The sequence below is a fragment of the Hippocampus bargibanti genome, linkage group LG04 (assembly GCF_051943395.1).
Source record: "Hippocampus bargibanti isolate YZ-2025 linkage group LG04, ASM5194339v1, whole genome shotgun sequence".
NCBI classification, from domain to species: domain Eukaryota; kingdom Metazoa; phylum Chordata; class Actinopteri; order Syngnathiformes; family Syngnathidae; genus Hippocampus; species Hippocampus bargibanti.
In genome coordinates this window covers 33,593,605-33,614,794 of record NC_142737.1, presented here as the reverse complement: position 1 = coordinate 33,614,794, position 21,190 = coordinate 33,593,605, and the positions used below count along the sequence as shown (strand labels likewise).

Sequence of the window (21,190 nt, the reverse complement as noted above, 5' to 3'; positions counted from 1 at the left end):
TGTGATAAATGGATAAGGATAGATGACAAGTTAGCTAGCTAGCTAACCTGCTAGCTCATGATAAATGGATAAGGATAGATGACGAGCTAGCTAGCTAACTAATTAGCTGGCTAGCTACGGAACTCTTAATAATTGGTCAGGATAGATGACAAGCTCGCTAGCTAGCTAGCTGACTTGCTATAATAAATGAATAAGGATAGATTTTGAGCTAGCTATCTAGCTAACTTCCTAGCTTGTGATAAACGGATAAGGATAGATGGCGGGCTAGCTAGCTAGCTAACTAGTGTACGAGACATCGAAATAAACGTCTTACTAGATTGACACACACAGAGACGCACAGTATGCGTGCGCTTGTGTTTAAATAGAGACAAATATGTATCAGAATTGAAAATGTTCATATATCACGAGCTAGCTAGGTAGCTAGCTTGCTAGCTAGATCGTGATAAATGGATAGGGATAGATGGCAACCTAGCTAGTTAGCTCGCGAGCTAGCTAACTAGCCAGCGAACTGGCTAACTAGCTAGCTAGCTTGTGATAAATGGAGATGGATAGATGGCGATCTAGCTAGCTTGTGATAAATGGATAAGGATGAATGGCGAACTAGCTAGCTAGCTAACGGACTAGCTACCTAGCTAAATAGCGCTTGCGTTTAAATAGATACAAATATGTGTCAGACCTGAAAAAGAAGCGGACATTTGATTGTATGCTAGCTTCACAAATGCAGTCACACACACACACACACACACACACTTAATTTAATCACCCCTAAGTGTCACTTTACTTTATTTTGGGTTAGGGGAAGCATATATATCTAATTTTTATTTTATTTTGGTGGGGTGGGTGACAATTTGTTCCTCATAATGGCGTTAAATGAAAATCTCTCCATTTGTGTGTGCGCGTGTGTGTGTGTTTATTCATGGTTGCACTTTAAAAAGGAAAGCAGTATCTCGGGAACTTTTATTTTGTATTTTTGTTTTTTTTTTTTGGGGGGGGGGGGGTAACCCATGCAAGCAATCACTCGTTCAATCAACCCCGAATGCTTTCAATCAATTGATTCCACGTGCCTGTCAATCAGTTCATTCAGATTGTTTTTTATTTTTATTTTTTGGTACCTGAAAACACTGCCGAGGATCGTTGTCGTGTCGTTTTGGCCACGCCGGATCTGCCAGCGAGCGGAGGAAAAAAGAAATCAATCAATCAATCAATCAATAAATGTGGACTTTGCCGCAATCTTCAAATTCCAAATGAGCTTGTAAATAGTGTTTTTATAATTTAATTTTTTTTCATGATGAATGTTGTGAATAAACATGAGATCTATTTCTCTACGTCGGCCATCTTGGATCTTTTATTTTGTAGGATCCGCTTCTCAAACTGTGGTCGGCGGGCTGCCTCTTGTCCTCCGACAAGGGAAAAACTCAACCAAGCACCCAATACAATCTTTTACCCTAGCGTGTTTTATATATACAGTGATACCTCAACTTACGAACGCTTTAGCTAACGAACTTTTTGTTTTACGAACATTAAATTCGCGAGAATATAATCTTGGAATACAAACTAGTTTTCGGCGGATGAACACCAAACCCCACGGTCGAACAGCGCCACGGTGGCTGGCGGACTAGTTCTCCACACCCACTTTCTTTGAGTGCAGACGTGGTTTGTTATCGAGTGGAGTATTTTTGCTATTATGTGAGCAAAAAAGACCCCACCGCAGGCTAATTTTAAGCCGAAGAGGACACAAAAGAAAATGACGGTCGAGCAGAAGAAGGAAATCATCGAAAAACACCAACAAGGTGTGCGTTTGTGTGACTTAGCGTCCCACTACCAGTATGCTAAGTTGCTACGTGTGGCTAAGGGTTTGTCCGTGTTGTTTTATGGGGACCTGCAAACAGATTATTCTCATTTTAATGGTTTCTTATGGGAAATAAATGTTTGGAAGACTAACTTTTTGCCTTACACACACTTTCTGGGGACCAATTGAGTTCATATGCTGAGGTATCACTGGATTTTGGGTAGTTTTATGGCTTATTTAGTTGAAAATGATGTTTTATGGAGACCTGGGAACGAATTATTCTAATTTGAATGGTTTCCTATTGGAAATAAATGTTTGAAAGACGAACTTTCTGGGAACCAATTAAGTTCGTAAGCTGAGGTATCACTGTATTTTGTGTAGTTTTACATCTTATTTAGTAGGAAATGAAGTTTTATGGGGACCTGGGAATGGATTATTCTCATTTGAATGGTTTCCTATGGGAAATAAATGTTTGGAAGATGAACTTTCTGGGAACCAATTAAGTTCGTAAGCTGAGGTATCACTGTATTTTGTGTAGTTTTACACCTTATTTAGTAGGAAATGAAGTTTTATGGGGACCTGGGAACGGATTATTCTCATTTGAATGGTTTCCTATGGGAAATAAATGTTTGGAAGACGAACTTTTCGCCTCATACACACTTTCTGGGAACCAATTAAGTTCCTAAGCTGAGGCGTCACCGTATAGACATTTTTGTTTTTTTTAATTCCAGTGCGACACGATCCTACGGCGACTTCTGTTGTATTTTACTTTGAAGGGCGATGCGTTGTAGTTCCGAATGAGCCTTAATCAATAATGATCGCTTTTGTTCTTGAAATGTAACAACCACCACATTCCACTTTGAACGCTCACGACGTCAGCGTGGCGGATTTTTTTGGATCCCACGGCAATCACCCACCCACGCTTACCCGCGCCAGAGGCTCTTTCATCATCATCCTTTTTGTCGTTTGCACGCAAGACTGCTTTGACCCCGGAAAATTCCCCATCTCGGAAGAAAACACGTTCTTTCACTTCCTGGTCCCAGACTGGGCGTGGTCTCACCGGGAACCGCTTTCAACAGGAAGTAACTGCGATTTGAGAATCAGAATCAGAATCAGAATCAGAATCAGAATCATCTTTATTGCCAAGTATGTAGGACACACAAGGAATTTGTTTCCGGTAGAACACGCTGCACTAGTATCGTTGTCAAAAAAACTGCTAAGTGGCACTATACAGTTCCATTACAGAAGCGGGGAACACAAAAGGTGGAGCAACACATTTAGACAGATGGAATCCTCGTTTATTCAAGTGCGTTCTTGTCCGTGAGCTTTGGTGTCAGCGTTCACTCAACCCGGAATAACTCAAACTGATAGAAAGCTAGCTAGCTAATAGATAGCTAATAGATAGACAACTAGCTATATAACTCATCGATAGCCAGCCAGATAGCTATCTAGCCAGCCAGTTGACTAATAGATAGCTAATAGAAAGCTAATGGATAGCCAATAGATAGCTAACTAGACAACTAGCTATATAACTAATAGATAGCCAGCCAGATAGCTAGCTAGCCGGCCAGTTAGCTAATAGATTGCTAATAGAAAGCCAATAGATAGCCAGCTAGACAACTAACTATATAACTAATAGATAGCCAGCTAGATAGCTAGCTAGCTGGCCAGTTAACTAATAGATAGACAACTAGACAACTAGCTCTATAACTCATCGATAGCCAGCCAGATAGCTAGCTAGCCAGCCAGTGAACTAATAAATAGCAAATAGATTGCTAATACATAGCCAATAGATAGCCAGCTAGACAACTGGCAATATAACTAATAGATAGCCAGCCAGCTAGCTAGCTAGCCGGCCAGTTAGCTAAGAGATAGCTCATAGATAGCCAATAGAAATGTGGCTGCGTGTCGGCAGCCAAGAGCTGAAATGGCCGTAAAAGAAACGTGTCATGTGTAGCGTCGTTAGCGCAGCTGTCGCTGGCGAAATCGTCAAAGCGTCCGCGCTTGCGCAACCTCAAACGGACGCTCACGACGAGGAAGTACAAGAATTATTAGTATTGTTATTTGTGGAAGGCAACACTCAAGAAATATGATTTCAAAAATGACATTAAACTATTGGAGTTGAAAGGTCAACAACAACAAAAAAACAAAAAACATTTACATCCTTATCATTGAAAAAAATACAACTACAGTGATATCTTGCCTTACGAACTTATTTGGTTCCCAGAAAGTGTGTGTTAAGGCGAAAAGTGAGTAATCCAAACATTAATTTCCTATAGGAAACCATTAAAATGAAATTAATCCGTTCCCAGGTCCCCATATAACATCATTTTCGACTAAATAAGCCTTAAAACTACACAAAATACAGTCTTGCCTCAGTTTACAAACTAAATAGGTTCTCAGAAAGTGTGTGTGAGGCAAAAAGTTCGTCTTCCAAACATTTATGTCCCATCAGAAATTATTCAAAATGAGAATAATCCGTTCTCGGGTCCCCATAAAACTTCATTTTCTACTAAATAAGCCTGAAAACTACACAAAATACAGTGATACCTCAGCTTACGAATTTAATTGTTCCCCAGAATGTGTGTGCAAGGAGAAACGTTTGTCTTCCAAACATTTATTCCCCATAAGAAACCATTCAAATGAGAATAATCCGTTCCCAGGTCCCCATAAACCATAATTTTCTACTAAATAAGCCTTCAAACTACACAAAATAGACCTTATTTTATGTATTATAAATGTGCTATTGGATTGTAATGAAAGAAATAAACTGTACTATATAATAAAGTGGTTTTATTGCCCTTTGTGATGCTCGTTGATGTAGTTGCCAATTGATGATAGCCAAGTGAAGTTGCCGTGCTGTCTGGGCGATAATACCCTCACTCACACTGTCCCCTGCTAGCTGCTTTTCGTTCATCCAAATCAACAGAAGTTTTTCAACCTCTTCTATTGCCCGAGACCGTTGCTTTGACAACAAAGAAACACTCTTAGCCACACGTAGCAACGGTGGAGTTAGCGTACTGGTACTGGGACGCTAAGTCGCACACCTCGTTGGTGTTTTTCCATGATCTCTTTCGTAATTTTCTTTTGTGTCCTGTTTGGTTGAACACTAGCCTGCGGTGGGGTCTTTTTCGCTCCCATAATAGCAAAAGTACTACGCTCGATAACAAACCACATCTGCACTCAAAGAAAACTAGTCCGCCATCCACCGTGGCACCGTGTGGTTTGGGTCATCCGCCGAAAACTAGTTTTTATACCAAGATGATTCTTTAATGTTCGTAAGTCGAAGTTTGTTAGCTAAAGTGTTTGTAAGCTGTATGAGCAGATTGCGTTTGTTCAATCATATTTTCCAACAGGAAAAAGTCTGAATGTTGTTAGATGTGGGAAGAGATTAACTTTGCCCTTTATCTACTTATCTGGGTGTGCTTGTTTGTGTGCGTGTTAATGTGTATGTGCATGTGTATGTGTATGTGTATGTGTATGTGTATGTGTATGTGTGTGTGTGTGTATGTGTATGTGTATGTGTATGTGTGTGTGTGTATGTGTATGTGTATGTGTATGTGTATGTGTATGTGTATGTGTACGTGTATGTGTATGTGTGCACTTGTAAGACAAAGACCCCAACCATCCATTTTATGAGCCTACAATTTTGCGTCAATCGTAACGTGGCTCCGCCCCCCCGAACCCGCCCCTTTTTTTTGGTTTCATCATCCCACTCATTGACTTGAACAAGACAGGATTGCGTCACGGCGGCCGTGACGTCCCACTTCCTGCGGGGAAATTCCTCCAAAGGTGCATAAAAGCGCTCAGGTCTGAACACGCGAGCACAACCGCAACTGCAGCAACAGCAAAAAGAGCATCGCCAAGCGGAGAACGACAACGACTTACACGCACCAAGAGAAGGTAAAAACATGCACTTTTGATTTTAATCTTTGAGGGGCCATAAGCAGCAAAACGAAGATACTGAAAACCATTTTAGGTCAAAGTCTTCAAGAAACGCGGCCCGATTAACAATTAAAAGGTCTCGTTTGTGTGACTTAGCGTCCCAGTACCAGTACGCTAAGTCCACCATTGCTACGTGTGGCTAAGGGTGTTTCGATGAGGTTGAAAAACTTCTGTTGATTTGGATGAACGAAAAGCAGCTAGCAGGACACAGTGTGAGTGAGGGTATTGAAGCCCGGCAACTTCACTCGGATATCATCAAGATGCAACGACCATCCCAAAGGTCAATAAAACAACTTTATTAACACAGTTCAGATTTCTTTCATTACAATACAATAGCACATTTATTATACATAAATTAAGGTCTATTTTGTGCAGTTTTAAGGCTTATTTAGTCGAAAATTATGTTTTTATGGGGACCTGGGAACGCATTATTCTCATTTTAATGGTTTCCTATGGGAAATAAATATTCGGCAGATGAATTTTCACCTTACACACACTTTCTGGGAACCAATTAAGTTAGTGATCTGAGGCATCGCTGTGTTTTTGTGTAGTTTTAAGGCTTATTTCGTCGAAAATGATGTTTTATGGGGACCTGGAATCGGATTATTCTCATTGTAATGGTTTCCTATGGGAAATTAATGTTTGGAATACACACTTTTGGCCTTACACACACTTTCCGGGCACCAAATAAGTTTGTGAGCTGAGGTATCACTGTACGTATTTCCATTTTTTTCCTCCAAGAATATGATAAGGATATAAAATGTTTGTTGTTGTTTTTTTCAAGATGGCCGCCGAGACGACGAGATTGTCCATCATGCCGACAGGACGCAGCCTGGAGTTCTCCGGTCACCCGCCGAGCTTGAGGCAGCTGGTCAACCTGGTGGTGGCCGTGGACCGGTGGAAGGGCGGCCGAAACTTCCTGGACATCACCACGGACGACGTGTTGGAAGGTAAGCCCCGCCCAGGTCGCTACGGGGACCCTGGAACGGTCGCCGGATAGCCACTCGGCGACCAATCCGTCCGCGGTGACAAATCAAAAGCGGGACGAAGAACTCGGACAACCTTGCGGTGGGCCCAAAGAACTTGCTTGTCCAAGTCCAATATTTTCTGTCTCATTTCCTTGTCAGCGATGTACCTGCCCGAGGGGCGAACGCCGCGAAACCGCTTCATCCGGACGGGCCAGTACGAGTGCAGCGTTAGCGATAGCCAGAAGAAGAGTTTGGTGCTACTCGCGGACAGCCTGGAACTTCACGCCGTCACGCTGCAGGGAGGAAACAGCCACCGCCAAGGTTCGCCGCCGCCCGCACCCTCAGGGCGGTCGCCAAAGTAGCATTCGGGCGGCCGCCGTCCTCATACGGGAACACCAAAGGCGCAGCAGCACACGCAGACTGGCGGCGCCGTCTCAAAGTCAAAGTTAGCTTTATTGTCAAATATGCTAATATGCATGACATACAGCACAGATGAAATTAATGTCCTGTCGGCACTTATAGCTAGCTATCTAGCTGGCTAGCTAGCTATCTAACTGGCTGGCTAGCTTTCTAGCTGGCTCGCAAACTATCTGTCTGTATATGTATTAGCTATATAGCTATCTTGGCAATCTAGCAAGCTATCTATCTGTATATCTATTAGCTGGCTAGCTTCCCAACTAGCTATTAGCTATCTATTATTATTATTATTAGTATTATTATTATTATTATTATTATTATTATTATTATTATTATTATTATTATTATTATTATTATTATTATTATGTGGCTAAAAAAGACAGACAATGGACAACAACAGACAATAGATGTAATTTGTATGCAGCGTGTACTCAGAGTTCGGTGAGTGTGGCAGTGGGAAGGGGCAGGGGGGGCAGGGCTGGGAGGGAGTTGAGTCTCCTGACAGAAACCGTCTCACGTTGTCGCTTTTCGCCTTCGCAGTTCGCCTCAACGTGTCCACCTACGCGCAACCCCGACCCGGCGCCGAAGCCCGAGCGGTAGCCCTGGGCGTCAAGGGTACCGACCTGTACCTGTCGTGCCGGCAAGATGGCGACACGCCCGCCCTACGCCTGGAGTCGGTGGAGGACGGGCGGCGTTTGACGGGCGTGGCCTCGGACGGCGACATGCTGCGCTTCCTCTTCTACCGCCGCGACTCGGGCGTCAGCCTCAGCACGCTAGCGTCGGCCCGCTTCCCCAAATGGTTCGTCAGCACGGCCGAGGAGGACGACATGCCCGTGGAGATGTGCCGCGGCCCCGCCGCCGCCGCCGACCGCTACGTCGCCTTCCACATCCTCAGGCACAGCTAAAGAACTGACCGGGGAGGCCACAAAATGGCTGCTGACTGAGACCCCCAAAAAATTGCTTTTTTTTTCATTTGGTTGTAAGTCAAAATGGTCGTAAGTCGGATTTTACCTGTCCATCCATGCGAAAGCAAGCCTCACTATTTTCGACATGACCTCAACATGGGACGTGTGAATTTTTTTACGACCGTTTGGTTGTAAGTCAAAATGGTCGTAAGTCGGATTTTACCTGTCCATCCATGCGAAAGCAAGCCTCACTATTTCCGACATGACCTCACCGTGTGACAGATGAATTTTTTTGTACGACCGTTTGGTTGTAAGTCAAAATGGTCGTAAGTTGAGATCAATTTGAAATGTTGAACGGCAACTCCAAGTATCCAAACAACCCACGATTAACTTTTGTGGTTAATACACCACATTGTGCCAGGCGTAGAATTACAATTAAAAAAAATAGGGTCTGGCGGTCGTAAGTATGGTTGGTTGTAAGTTGCGCCGGTCGTAAGTAGAATGTTAGCTGTATTTGCAAAAGTATTTATGACATTATTTATCTTATTTATGTATTTATTTATTTATTTTATACAAATCTGTGTGCTTGTGTTTAGAATAAAGTGTTTGGGCAACTCGCTGTACGAACATATTTTAAACATCTTTTCTATTTCCTTACACATCGTTTTATTTTCTCAGACTTCCTGTCATGATGTCACATTCTATCCGTCTTTACATCGTTTTATTTTCTCAGACTTCCTGTCATGATGTCACATTCTATCCGTCTTTACATCGTTTTATTTTCTCAGACTTCCTGTCATGATGTCACATTCTCTCCGTCTTTACATCGTTTTATTTTCTCAGACTTCCTGTCATGATGTCACATTCTGTCCGTCTTTACATCGTTTTATTTTCTCAGACTTCCTGTCATGATGTCACATTCTATCCGTCTTTACATCGTTTTATTTTCTCAGACTTCCTGTCATGTTGTCACGTTCTGTCCGTCTTTATATCCTTTTATTTTCTCGGACTTCTGTTTTCTACCTGTACTTCCTGGTCATGACATCACGTCCTGAAGATTAAAGATTCTTTTTGTTTTTACTTTTGATTCCTGCTTCATTAATAATGACCCTAACATGACGTCCCTGATCCACTGCTGAATAGGACGTTTTGATCCTCTGCTCTTTCATCTAGAACTGCTACATGACACAAAGAGAGTACAGCAAGTGCTGAAGAATGAACGACTCTCTGTGTCTTTGTGTTGTCATATTATTTGTTATTATTATTATTATTATTATTATTATTATTATTATTATTATTATTATTATTATTATTATTATTATTATTATTATTATTATTATGATAATTGAGTTGATTTGTGCCAATCTTTGGCTTTTGGTGAACCGCCGCCAGGTGGCGACCGCGGGATGTCGTGGCTGCCTTCGCGGCTGTGAAAACGAACACGAAGAAAAAAAGGGGTGGGGGCGACTTCAATCGAAGAGGGACAAACGCGTGGAAGAAAGCTTGAAAAATCGCCCCAAAAAAGCAACATGAGCGGGTCACAAAATGAATTTTGTCGAGCGGAATCGCAAAACGAACCGCCACGGCGACGAAGCAACGAAGATTTGTCCACCCAAAGCCTCCAAGGTGCGTTCGTTCATCGTCTTTTCATCGCTCGTTGAAAACGTTTCCGGTGGCCAAAAAGGGGGAGGGGGACATCTTGGAATCATAGTAATCATCATACATTTGATTTCTAAGCGCCTTTCAAAACTCTCAAGGTCACTTTACAGTTACGGGATAATTTATTTCTGTGGGTGAGCAGCGGCAGCCACACGAGCCAGCGTTCACTCAACCTGGAAGTAACTCAAATAGATAGAAAGCTAGCTAGCTCGCTAATAGATAACTAGATAGCTAATAGATAGCTAGCTCTATAGATGGCTCAATAGATAGCTTTATAGCTGGCTCTATTGCTGGCTTTATAGCTGGCTCTATAGCTAGCTCAATAGCTAGCCCTATAGCTAGCTCGATAGCTAGCTAGCGAACGAAATAGCTAATAAGTAGCATATAGATAGCTAAATCCGGATCATTATGACAAAAGAAAACTGATGTCAAGTTGAATTGTGTTTTTGGTGACAAAAGTACTATTTTTATTGACAGATCGAAAATCACAATGTCATAATAATAATAATAATAATAATCAATTTCATTTTTCCGTCAATTGTGTGTTTTCGTTTGATCGCTCAGATTGTGATACTTTGTAAATTGTACTTTAAATTTACATTTGGAACACACAAAATGTCTTTAGCTAGCTGTCTATCAATTAGCGATGTATTGGCTATCTATTAGTTAGCTAGCTTTCTATCTATTTGAGTTACTTCCGGGTTGAATGAACGCTGGCGCGTGTGGCTGCCGCTGATCACCCACAGAAAAAACTTATCCTGTGACTGAAAAGTGACCTTGAAAGTTTTGAAAGGCGCTTAGAAATCAAATCTATTATTATTATTATTATTATTATTATTATTATTATTATTATTATTATTATAAAAGAAAAGGTGGCAAGTCCCAAAAAAGGATGGGGCTTGAGCTATCTAGCTATCTAGCTAGCTATCTAGCTCGTTTGTATACAAATACAAAATACAAAAAAAATACAACACAAAAAACTCATTTGGGAGTATTTTCTAGTCATGATGAACTGTCTTCTTCTTTTCCTTTTGGCTTTTCTCTTTAAGGGGTCGCTTTTATAATAATAATAATAATAATAATAATAATAATAATAATAATAATAATAATAATAATAAATCATTTGATTTCTCAGCGCCTTTCAAAACTCTCAATGTCACTTTAGAGTCACAGGATACATTTTCTGTGGGTGAGCAGCGAATAAATAGATAGAAAGCTAGCTAACCAGCTAATAGAAAGGTAACAGCCAACAGATAGCTAGCTAGATAGCTAACCATCTCGATAGTTATATAGCTAATAGCCAGCTAGATAGTCAGTCAGCTAATACAGTGAGTAGCTAGCTAATAGATAGCCAGCTCGCTGGATACATAGCTATTAGTAAGGCAGCTGGCTAGGTAGACATCTAATAGATAGCCAGTTAGCTAGTAGAAAGCTAACAGCCAACAGATAGCTAGCCATCTAGAAAGTTGTATAGCTAATAGTTTTTCACAAAAGTTTACATGATTTTTGGGAGTTAATTAATTTAAGCAACAAAAAAACAAACAAACTGAGGAGCCATTTGGGAGCCAGAAGAGCCGTATCATTTTGACTGAGCTGAGCCAAAAGAATCGGATCTCTGAAAAGAGTCGCAATTCTCATCACTACTCTGTACACATATAAATCAAGCCACATAAATAGAAATATTTTATATTTTTTACATCAGTAATTCGTTTTTCACATCATTTTATATGATTTTTGGTAGTTGATTAATTTAAGCAACAGAAAACAAACAAACTGAAGAGCCATTTGGGAGCCAAAAGAGCCGGGTCATTTTACTGAGCCTAGCCAAAAGAGCCGGATCTCTGAAAAGAGCCGCAATTCCCATCACTGATATTTACAGTACAAGGCTGCAGTTGTATTTTTTTTCACATGTGATTATTGCGAATCCTGCCAGCAGTTGGTAGGAATAGTCCCGCAATGGGGAACTTTGCAATCCACAGCAGCAATTTGAAAGGGGAGCAAAAAAACAAAGCAAGCGAGTCAAGTCGAGGTGAAGGTTACTTGTCGTCGGTTAGCGTCGCCACGAGGCGCCGTTGATTTTTCCAAACTCTCGCTCGTGCCCGGCAGGCGTCTGGCGGCCGACTGGACTTCCGCCGCCGCCCCGTGTGAAGGAGGAAGAGGCGGATCCTCGGAGCCCTCGCGTGAAAGAGGAAGACCACCCCCCGCCGCTCCTCATGGAGGTGGAGGAGGAGGAGCCACAACGCCTGCGCGTCAAAGAGGAGGAACACGAGTCCGACATCGGCGGCGGCGCCGGCGCCGAGGCGGGGGCGGCGCCGCGCGATCTCCTGGCGCCGCTGTCGGACAGCGACGACGCGGGCGACGGACCTTCGGGCGGCGCCGCCGCGGCGCCGAAAGGGCCCGCCGGAAAAGAGGCGGCGCAGCGGAGAACGTACGTCTGCTCGGTGTGCGCCAAAACCTTTTCCTACAAGCAACACATGACGACGCACATGAGGACGCACACGGGGGAAAGACCCTTCGCCTGCTCCACCTGCGGCAAAGCCTTCTCCCAGAAGCCGCATCTGAAGTCGCACCTGCGCACGCACACGGGCGAGAAACCCTACGTCTGCTCCTTTTGCGGGAAGCCCTTCTCCCAGAAGGAGAACATGGAGAATCACATGAGGGTCCACACGGGGGAGAGACCCCACGGCTGCTCGTTCTGCGGGAAACTCTTCGGCCAGAAGCCGCACCTGCTGGCGCACCAGAGGATGCACACGGGGGAGAAACCCTTCCCTTGCCCCTTTTGCGCCAAGGCCTTTGCCCGCAAGGAGCACGTGACGTCCCACTTGAAGATGCACACCGGGGAGAAACCTTACGGCTGCTCGCTGTGCGCCAAAGCCTTCTCCCACAGCTCCAATCTGGCGGCCCACGTGAAGACGCACTCGGCGGAGAAACCCCTGCGTTGTTCGCTGTGTCCTCAGTCTTTCATCCGGAAGAAGCAGCTGAACGCCCACATGAGAACGCACGCGGCCGACTGAGCCTCCGGTGAGACGCGCGCGACGCGCAGGTACTTTTCATCCATCGCATGTTTATTTCACCGATGGCTGATCGCTTGGAGAAAGAGAAAAACATTCATTGCTTGAAATAAACAAAATGAAACGCAACGACGTCAAGATTCCTTTGTGAAAGCATGAAGTAAAGGGCCACATTAAAGTAATAATAATAATAATAAGATTCATTTATAAGGCCTTTCAAAACTCAAGGTCACTTTACAGTCACGGGATAAGTTTCTTTGTGGGTGAGCAGCGGCAGCCAACCATGCCAACGTTGACTCAACCCGGAAGTACCTCAAATAGATAGAAAGCTTGCCAGATAGCTAGCTAACTAATAGATAGCTAATAATAACGAATAAATAGCTAATAATAATAATAATACTTTTCATTTATAAGCGCCTTTCAAAACTCTCAAGGTCATTTCACAGTTACAGCATAATTTTTTTGGTGGGTGAGCAGCGGCAGCCATATGCGCCAGTGTTCACTCAACCCAGAAGTAACTCATTTAGATAGAAAGCTAGCCATCTGGCTAATGTAATAATAATCCATTTAATTTCTAAGCGCCTTTCAAAACTCAAGGTCACTTCACAGTCACAGGATAAGTGGTTTTTTTTTGTGGGTGAGCAGCGGCAGCCACATATGCCAGCGTTCACTCAACCGGGAAGTTACTCAAATAGATAGAAAGCTAATAATTCTTGAAAGAAAAGACAAATTATTCATAATAATATAATGTAAACAGGGTGTTTTGCGTCACGTGTTGTTTTTTTCTTTCCCTGATCCACTGGTGAGAAGAACGCTTCGGTCCTATCTTCTTTCGTCTAGAACTGCTTCATGCAACTAATAGGGTGCACAAAGTGCTTAAAATGGAACGATTGTGTGACATTATTTGTTATTTAGGTTTTTGGTTGTTGTTTTGACTTCAAGATGAGAGACGGGCTGTCTTTCCAGCAGCTCCTGTATTTTGTTTTTCTACTTCTTCCTTTCCTTTCATCATTTTGTTGCTAAGAAATGTCAATTTCTCCACTGCCAGACGAATGAAGGCTAATTCAATACAATCCGTATCATTTGTAGTCCTGTTTCAAATAAGAAATGATCAAATGCTACCATGCTAACATTGTTAGCGCAGAGGTGTGGGGGCTTCCAATTCCAGCACTGGCCTCCCCGTGTGCTGTTTGCATGTTCTCTGATCCACTGCTGAAAAGGACGCTTTAATCCTCTCCTCTTTCATCAAGAAATGTTTCATGTCACAAAGAGGGTACAGCAAGTGCACAACAATGAATAACTTTGTATTTGTGTTGTCATATTATTATTATTATATATTATAGAAGTCAAGAAAAAAAATAGCAAATAATATAAAAACAACACAGACACATAGAGTCATTCATTCTTCAGAACTCCCTGTACCCTCTTTGTGACATGAAGCAGTTCTAGATGAAAGAGAAGAGGATCAAAACGTCCTTTTCAGCAGTGGCTCAGGGACGTCGTGGTGGAATGCGCACGTACGTCTACTACAAGCTAAATGTTGAAAGCAAACGCGCCGCTGTAGCATCCATTGAGCAAAACATTTATTGTGGAACACCGTGAAAACTAAAGGATTTAAATTGTTAAAACCATTGACTGTTTGACAATACCGATAATAAATATGTAAATTAATAACGTGTTGGGTGCACCTTAAGAGGAAGTAGATCAACTTTAATGACGTTATAAACTCGCTGGCGATTTCTCTGCGTCCGTTTTTCTACTTCCGTTTGGCACATCGAAACACGTGACACGGAACCGGAAGTGATCCATGACAAAATAAGGATTTGGAGAAAAAAACGTGAACGTAGAAACGTGAAAAACCTTTAGAAAACAAGATGACCAAATAAATGTTTTTTTTTCTGTCGTCATGGCAACCAACGACTCAATAATGGCGCCAGTTCCAATCCTTTTCATGAAAAGAAAAGCGGGTCAGCCCGCCATCTTCTTTTTCTACGTCATATCAGCTCGTGATGTGTCGTTCGCGAACGAGCCGGATCTCTGAAGTGAACGAAGAGAGCCACTTCCAAACAAGGAGCCGGAAATGGGAGCCGCCTTTTTTTCTCCTCTATTCCCCGCCCCCAGTCTTCGGTTAAAGCCGTACGTTATTGGTCAATATCCGTGGTAGAGGAAGTAGGGGAGAATTGTAGACAGGTGGACACGTTATCACATTATGCTGTTATTATTATTCAATGATGATATTTTTGACCAATTGGTATGATAGCATTATTAATATGAAAAGCAAATGAGTGACAGCTGATCATCAGACCAGAGTCACCACAGGGAAAGTCAAATGTAGCATTTGCTAACTCTGTGCACATAGAAAACAAGCCATATTAAAAAAATCATATGTGTTTTTTTAAATGAATAATTTGTTTTTCACATAAGTTAACATGATTTTGGTAGTTAATTAATTTAAGCAACAAACAAAGTGAGGAGTCATTTGGGAGCCGAAAAAGCCAGATCTTTTTAGTGAGCCGAGCCAAAAGAACCGGCTCTCTGTAAGGAGCCGCAATTCCCATACCTGGTGGCTACACTCCGGTCCGATAGGTGGCGCCCACACGCCGCTCTACCCTTCTGCGCACGCGCAACCTTTCAAGCTCAACCAGGAAGACGAACGTTCGCCTCGCTGTTCAAGTCCGAGCGACGGCACGGAACAAATCGCGTCATTTGCAACCGTTTAGCGTCACCGAAATGTTGCGAGAGTTGGTGATGGCGGCCGCCGACGAAATCTTGGATTTGTTCCAAAGCACCATCGCGTCGAGCGAGAGAAGAGAGCGAGCGACGCCGACGGCAACTGGAAGACTTTCGCAAGAATGCGGTCGGGATTCGAGGCGAAGGTCAGTCCGCGGCCGCCTTGGGGGAAGGCGTAAAGGGTACTACTTCCAAACGGGTCGTCCCAGAAGCTCTCCCGGTTCGGTTCTCTTTGTTGACCGCGGTCAAAACACCTCAGGCCGACGCCGGAGCCTCAAGACTCGGAAAAGAGACGCCGAGTAGACTGTAGTGATGTGTCGTTCGCGAACGAGCCGGTTCTTAGAAAATGAAGAGAGCCGGCTCCTAACAAGGAACCGGAAATGGGAGCCGACTTTTTACCCCTGATTTTCAGCCATTTTCAATTGTGGATGACAAAGGATTCAAACCCAAACAGGAATTTCCCCCATTGTTGGGCTATTAAAGACTTTCTGATTCTGAAAGGACTTTCTCAAATCATATACAGTGATACCTTGGCTTACGAACTTAATTGGCTCCCACACAGGGTGTGTAAGGCGAAAAGTGTGTATCCCAAAAGTTAATTTCCCATAGAAAACCATTAAAATTAGAATAATCCGTTCCCATTTTATGCTTTCTAATTTTCTAAGCCTTAAAACTACATAAAATGAACCTTATTTTATGTATCATAAATGTGCTATGATATTATAATGAAAGAAATAAACTGTACTGTATAATAAAGTGGTTTTATTGACCTTTGTGATGGTCGTTGATGGCTTGATGGAATGGAGTGGCCGCTTTCATCAGCATGAAACACTTGCTGAGGAACGTAGCCTTCTTCTTACACCATCTTGAGGAATGATCCCTTGTAGGTGCTTTCTATGCCATCATTTTACCTTGTTCCTCATCAAGTGTGTTCAGTTTAGCTGGGTTGATCGCTTTTTGCATCAAGTGGACAGATGACTTGTGCGGCTTGTTTGTGGAGCCTGATTGATGGGTTATTTTAACCTTTCAGTCTGCACTCTGCTTTTGAACTGTCTATCTAATTCTATCCACTTTCTCACCATTCCACTTTTGTTTTTTTTCACCTTTGTTTTTTTTTTGTTCTTTGCTATTATCTATCTATTAGCTGTCTAGCTATCTATTAGCTAGTAAGCTAGCTTTCTATCTTTTTGAGTTATTCCGGGTTGAGTGAACGCTGGCGCGTGTGGCTGCCGCTGCTCACCCACAGAAAAACTTCCTGTGTGTGATCCTGTGACTATAAAGTGACCTTGAGAGTTTTGAACGGCGCTTATAAATGACATGTATTAGTATTATTATTATAATAATTATTATTATTATTGCTTTGCTCACGTCCCGCAGATGTCAAGGACGACGATCCGCAGGCGACCCCCCCTCAAAGAAGTCCCAAAAGAGGTCGTGGTGTGGCCAAAGCCTCCCCGCGTGAAACAGGAAGCAGAAGAGTTTGCACTTCCTGCTTTCTACGCGAAGAGTGAAGACGAGTCCTCGTCGCCGCCGCCCACCTTCAAGGACCACCGGCGTACCCGCACCCGCTTTCAGCCGATGACCGACCTTCCGGAAAGTGGACTCTTGGCCGCAAGGAAACGTCGGAAACGTGCCAACGGGTTTTGAACAATCCTTGGTGCCTCGTGGGTACATGATGACACTTTTTTGTCCACTTTATAACGATTGTGTGGTTTTTAAACTTTTGAAGAGTATCACCTCGTATTATGTCTTTTTAGTGCACAACGTGTTTCCTGTGAACCAAATGCACATATGAAAATTCAACATCGATGAGAAGGTTTCTTCAGCCGTCATCTGTACAAATTTGAAGGTGTCGGATGTTTCGCCTCTTATCCAAGAAACTTTGTCAGCAAACTAAAGTTTAGTATTGGCCCTATATATACATCCCTTAAACCTCTTCATGCCTATTTAATTTTATTTTTTTTTTAATTCCATGCCTCAAGAGGCATGTAATTTTATTGTTGACGTTTTTCAAAAACGCTGCAAAATTTGGGATATTATGTCGTTATTTTCATTGTAGCTTTCCATAGTTTGATGCTATAGCATTGAAAGTGGTACCAAATGAAGGCTAATAAAATTTTCTTGAATATGGTGGTAAGCACAATAAAACACCTGTGTAAATTTTAGCTAATTTTAATGCACAAACAGCTGGGACACTACCAAAAAAAATCAGTTTGGTAGTATGATAGCATTGCACTGACACATATATTGCATAAGTAACTGTCAGATAGGATGTTACTAATACATATACAGTGAGACCTCAGCTTACGAATTTAATTGGTTCCCAGACAGTGTGTAAGCCAAAAAGTGTGTATCACAAAAAAAAATCCCATAAGAAACCATTAAAATGGGAATAATCCGTTCCCAGGTTTCCATAAAATATACTTTTCAACTAAATAAGCCTTAAAACTACACACAACATACCTTATTCTATGTATAATAAATGTGCTATTGTATTGTAATGAAAGAAATACACTGCACTGTATAATAAAGTCACTTTATTTACATTTGCGGTGGTCATTGATGGAATGGCGTTGGAGGTCCGAGGTCAAAAGGAATTGCTGTTTGGAAAGAGAGTCACATTCCATAAGGACTGTAATTAAAGAAATAAACTGCACAAAATAAAGTCGTAAACAAAGATTAGAAAGCAATGTTTAAAGATGTTTGTTTAGCGAATTACCCCAACATCTCCCCCCTGACGAACATATCTAACATCGGTGAAGGTGAACAGAAAGAAAAAAGAAAAGAAAATCACAAAATAGAACAATCACAATGGAAACAATCTCAATTTAAAGTCATGTCATTCGCCACAACAGTCAAATCTTCATGGCATCCTGGATGGCGATCGCCAGGACGATGAGGAGGAACGAAACTGCTTGCAGCATTTGTCGCAAGCAGGCCCCAGGGTGTGGCACGGATGAGATGGTGACTGGGAAAGAGGGTGTGATCTGTCAACGCGGCTCCAGTGACGTGCATCGGGAATCTTCTTGACGCACGATGTCCTCGCGAATCCAGATGAAGCTTGTGGCTGCGTATTTGCGTGGAACACGATCCGTCTTTGACATTGCCCAGATTATCAATTTGTATAAAACCATTTGTCAATCACTGTCCCAGAATTTTGGAGGCCAAATGTTGGCATGTCGCCACATTGCTTGGGTGGAGGACAGCCTTCCACAATTCTTTAGCACAAGTTGACATGGTCAGCAACATTATGGCAATCTGCGTAAATGGTCATCATACTGGCCTTTTGTCATTCAGTTGGAGGGCACCAGTTGACAGTCAGTTTCGCTTCTGCATAGGACATCCATCCGCGCAACCCAGCTTCATCTCCGGTCACCCTGGCACGGATGCACCAGGAGTTCTCCTGAAGAATCTCCTTCTCCCAATTCTGAAAGAAGCTGGTTAGCGTGGAGACCCTGTACAATATAATATTTGATTCCGCCTGAATCTCTGACTGACATCGGTGCCCACTCAACTTATCCGTCAATTTAATTCTTACCGGCGAGAAATTCCTTTAATGTGCACTGCATTCAATTCATAATAATAACGATAATTCATAATCAAATTAATCTCAACAGGTTACCCTGCCTTTTTAGTCGTAACTACAAACTACTACTGTACACAAAGGCAGCCAGAAGATAAATTAGCATTTGCGGCTGTCTTAATAAACGTTGGATTTCCGCCATCACATCTCCACAATGTTGAATATTTTTCGTACGATCAAGCCTAATTGTAACAATTCGTTGCTCGCTGGATGGTTGGATGAGAAATATTTGCAAAAAATAAAAAATGTCATGCATTTGAATAAATGCCAAACACTATACTTTTGGAAATCAAAATTATTCTCGATAGGAGCTCTGTCATCGATCCCAAATCATCAGTTGGGTGTGCCAACTCTAGTTGTGCGGGTGAATCCCACCAGCCGTTGCGGCTGCTCCTTTGTTGGATCTCCTATGACAATTGAAACAGAGATTAAATTTTGTTTCCAAAGACACCAAGAATCAAAATTCAGTTGGGATGAGACTGTGATTCAGCAGCGTCTTCCTAGAAAATCACAGGATGGGTGGATGCAAGTGGCTTGTGCATCCCACAGTTCATCAATTCGTCCTGCAAATGGAACAAATCTCAACAATTCTCTCACCATCTCCCAGCACTGTCTGCGAATTGTTTCGGTTCACCACATCATCTGCATAAAAGCATAATGAAAAAAGGTTAATCACAATATTTTGCAAATCAATCTTGTCCTCTTCAAATTAATTTATTCGCATAGAAACTAATAAAGGTGAATCTGATCAAATTCAATTTGTTATCATATATATGAATGAAATCATCTGTTCTTTGACTTCAGTGGATTAACAAATTGTCAGGTCAAAAATTATCAATACGCTTATTCACTGGGAACGGATTATTCTCAATCAATAAAGCTATCTTTCATGAAAACGGCTCATAATTTCAACGGGTTAATTTCTATTAAGTAATCAATTATCAGTGAATCCAGCAACATCTACCTTGCCAATTTCCATCCAATTCAAGATAAATGTTTCTGTCATTTAGCCTAATTCACTGACTATTTTATGTAATTCTTCCAAATGTTCCTGTCATTTACGAGAGGTCAACACCGTGGAATGTGGTGGGGGCCTCTGGGTGTTAAACCCCTCTTTCAAGACGGCGCCTGAGAATGGGTATCTCGAGAGATAACCGGGCGGAAACACCAAAATGTTGGATTATTTTGATTCGCCCAGTTTAATTTGCCTGACTATTTAATTCAGTTTTTGTTTCAAGTGGACGGTATTCGTCAAAAAGCTATGGGGAAAAACAGTGTTATGTCATTCATGAGGACGTCGAGCGAAGACGAAAGTCTCCTCGCTGCATGGTTGGACAGGTTTCCCAATGAGACAGGATAGTCGACTCCATGGGACCCGGTCGAGTCATCTTGTAATGACAAGGCAGCCTCTCGTCCTGTGGAGAAGAGAGGCCTAGGCGGCAGATCACATTCGGCAGGAACAATGCCTTTGCACAATACGTTCGTGAATGTTAAGCAACCCTGTATTAATTTTATTTTTGCTTATTAACCTATTCGCGAATGAATCAATTTGCCGATCTCAGAATGCGGCTGTGAATTCACCCCCACCCCCCTCTTACGGGCAGAGAAAGAAGGAAGAGGGAGTGTGCTGTCCACTTTCTCTGCTGGCAGACCACTCCCCCCCGGTCACATCTCGTCGCCGTCCTGGGCGCGCCCCGCCCCCCGTGTCACCTCCTCCGCTGCTCCCTGGAGACGGCCCCTCCCATCATCACGCACCTGGGTTCCCACAGTTGTTTGTCATTCCCTTGATTGTGCCTTCTGACTATATTTGCCGATCGAACTAGACCGTCTTCGTCGGAGTATTCTGAAAGCTACCGTCGCGACTTCCCTTCCGTCAGGTCTGCATTAATCTTTTGTCCTCACTCATCTCCACTGGTATAGTTTTTGCACATGTGTCTCAGTAAAGACTTTTCTTGTTTCACGAGTATCTGTCTCGCCGTGTACTTTGGATCCGAACTCCCCGCTTTCCCTCGTCACTTGAGTCCTGCCTCCAAGCCTCAAGAGACATAACATAATACTCCGACCACCTATGGATCCCGCCGGCGAAGACAGATTCCTCACCGCCCTCTCCATGCAAGCGGAGCGTTCGAGCCAGATGGCGCGAGCCATCGCGGAACTCCGCCAAGTCACCACTTCGCTGGCTC

The 21,190-nt window shown here is 42.8% G+C and overlaps 2 protein-coding genes and 1 long non-coding RNA gene across 4 annotated transcripts; all 3 read left to right on the top strand.

Annotated features, from left to right (window-relative positions):
• The first annotated feature begins 5,552 nt into the window (after positions 1-5,552).
• On the top strand, positions 5,553-9,091 carry il1b (interleukin 1, beta). Its single transcript, XM_088995326.1, has 4 exons — positions 5,553-5,692; positions 6,519-6,684; positions 6,862-7,023; positions 7,660-9,091. The coding sequence occupies exons 2-4, from the start codon at positions 6,519-6,521 to the stop codon at positions 8,022-8,024; spliced, it is 693 nt and encodes a 230-aa protein (XP_088851452.1). The 5' UTR covers positions 5,553-5,692; the 3' UTR covers positions 8,025-9,091.
• A 398-nt stretch (positions 9,092-9,489) lies between these two features.
• On the top strand, positions 9,490-13,767 carry LOC148899846 (uncharacterized). Its single transcript, XM_088995312.1, has 2 exons — positions 9,490-9,650; positions 11,790-13,767. Exons 1-2 carry the CDS (start codon positions 9,554-9,556, stop codon positions 12,695-12,697), a joined length of 1,005 nt encoding a protein of 334 aa, XP_088851438.1. The 5' UTR covers positions 9,490-9,553; the 3' UTR covers positions 12,698-13,767.
• A 763-nt stretch (positions 13,768-14,530) lies between these two features.
• On the top strand, positions 14,531-17,770 carry LOC148899845 (uncharacterized). Of its 2 annotated transcripts, XR_016114817.1 has the most exons (3): positions 14,695-15,570; positions 16,802-17,092; positions 17,182-17,770. It is a non-coding gene; the product is annotated as an uncharacterized LOC148899845 (long non-coding RNA). The 2 variants fall into 2 exon arrangements; XR_016114816.1 differs by having other exon boundaries at positions 14,531-15,570; positions 16,802-17,770.
• The last annotated feature ends 3,420 nt before the right edge of the window (positions 17,771-21,190 follow it).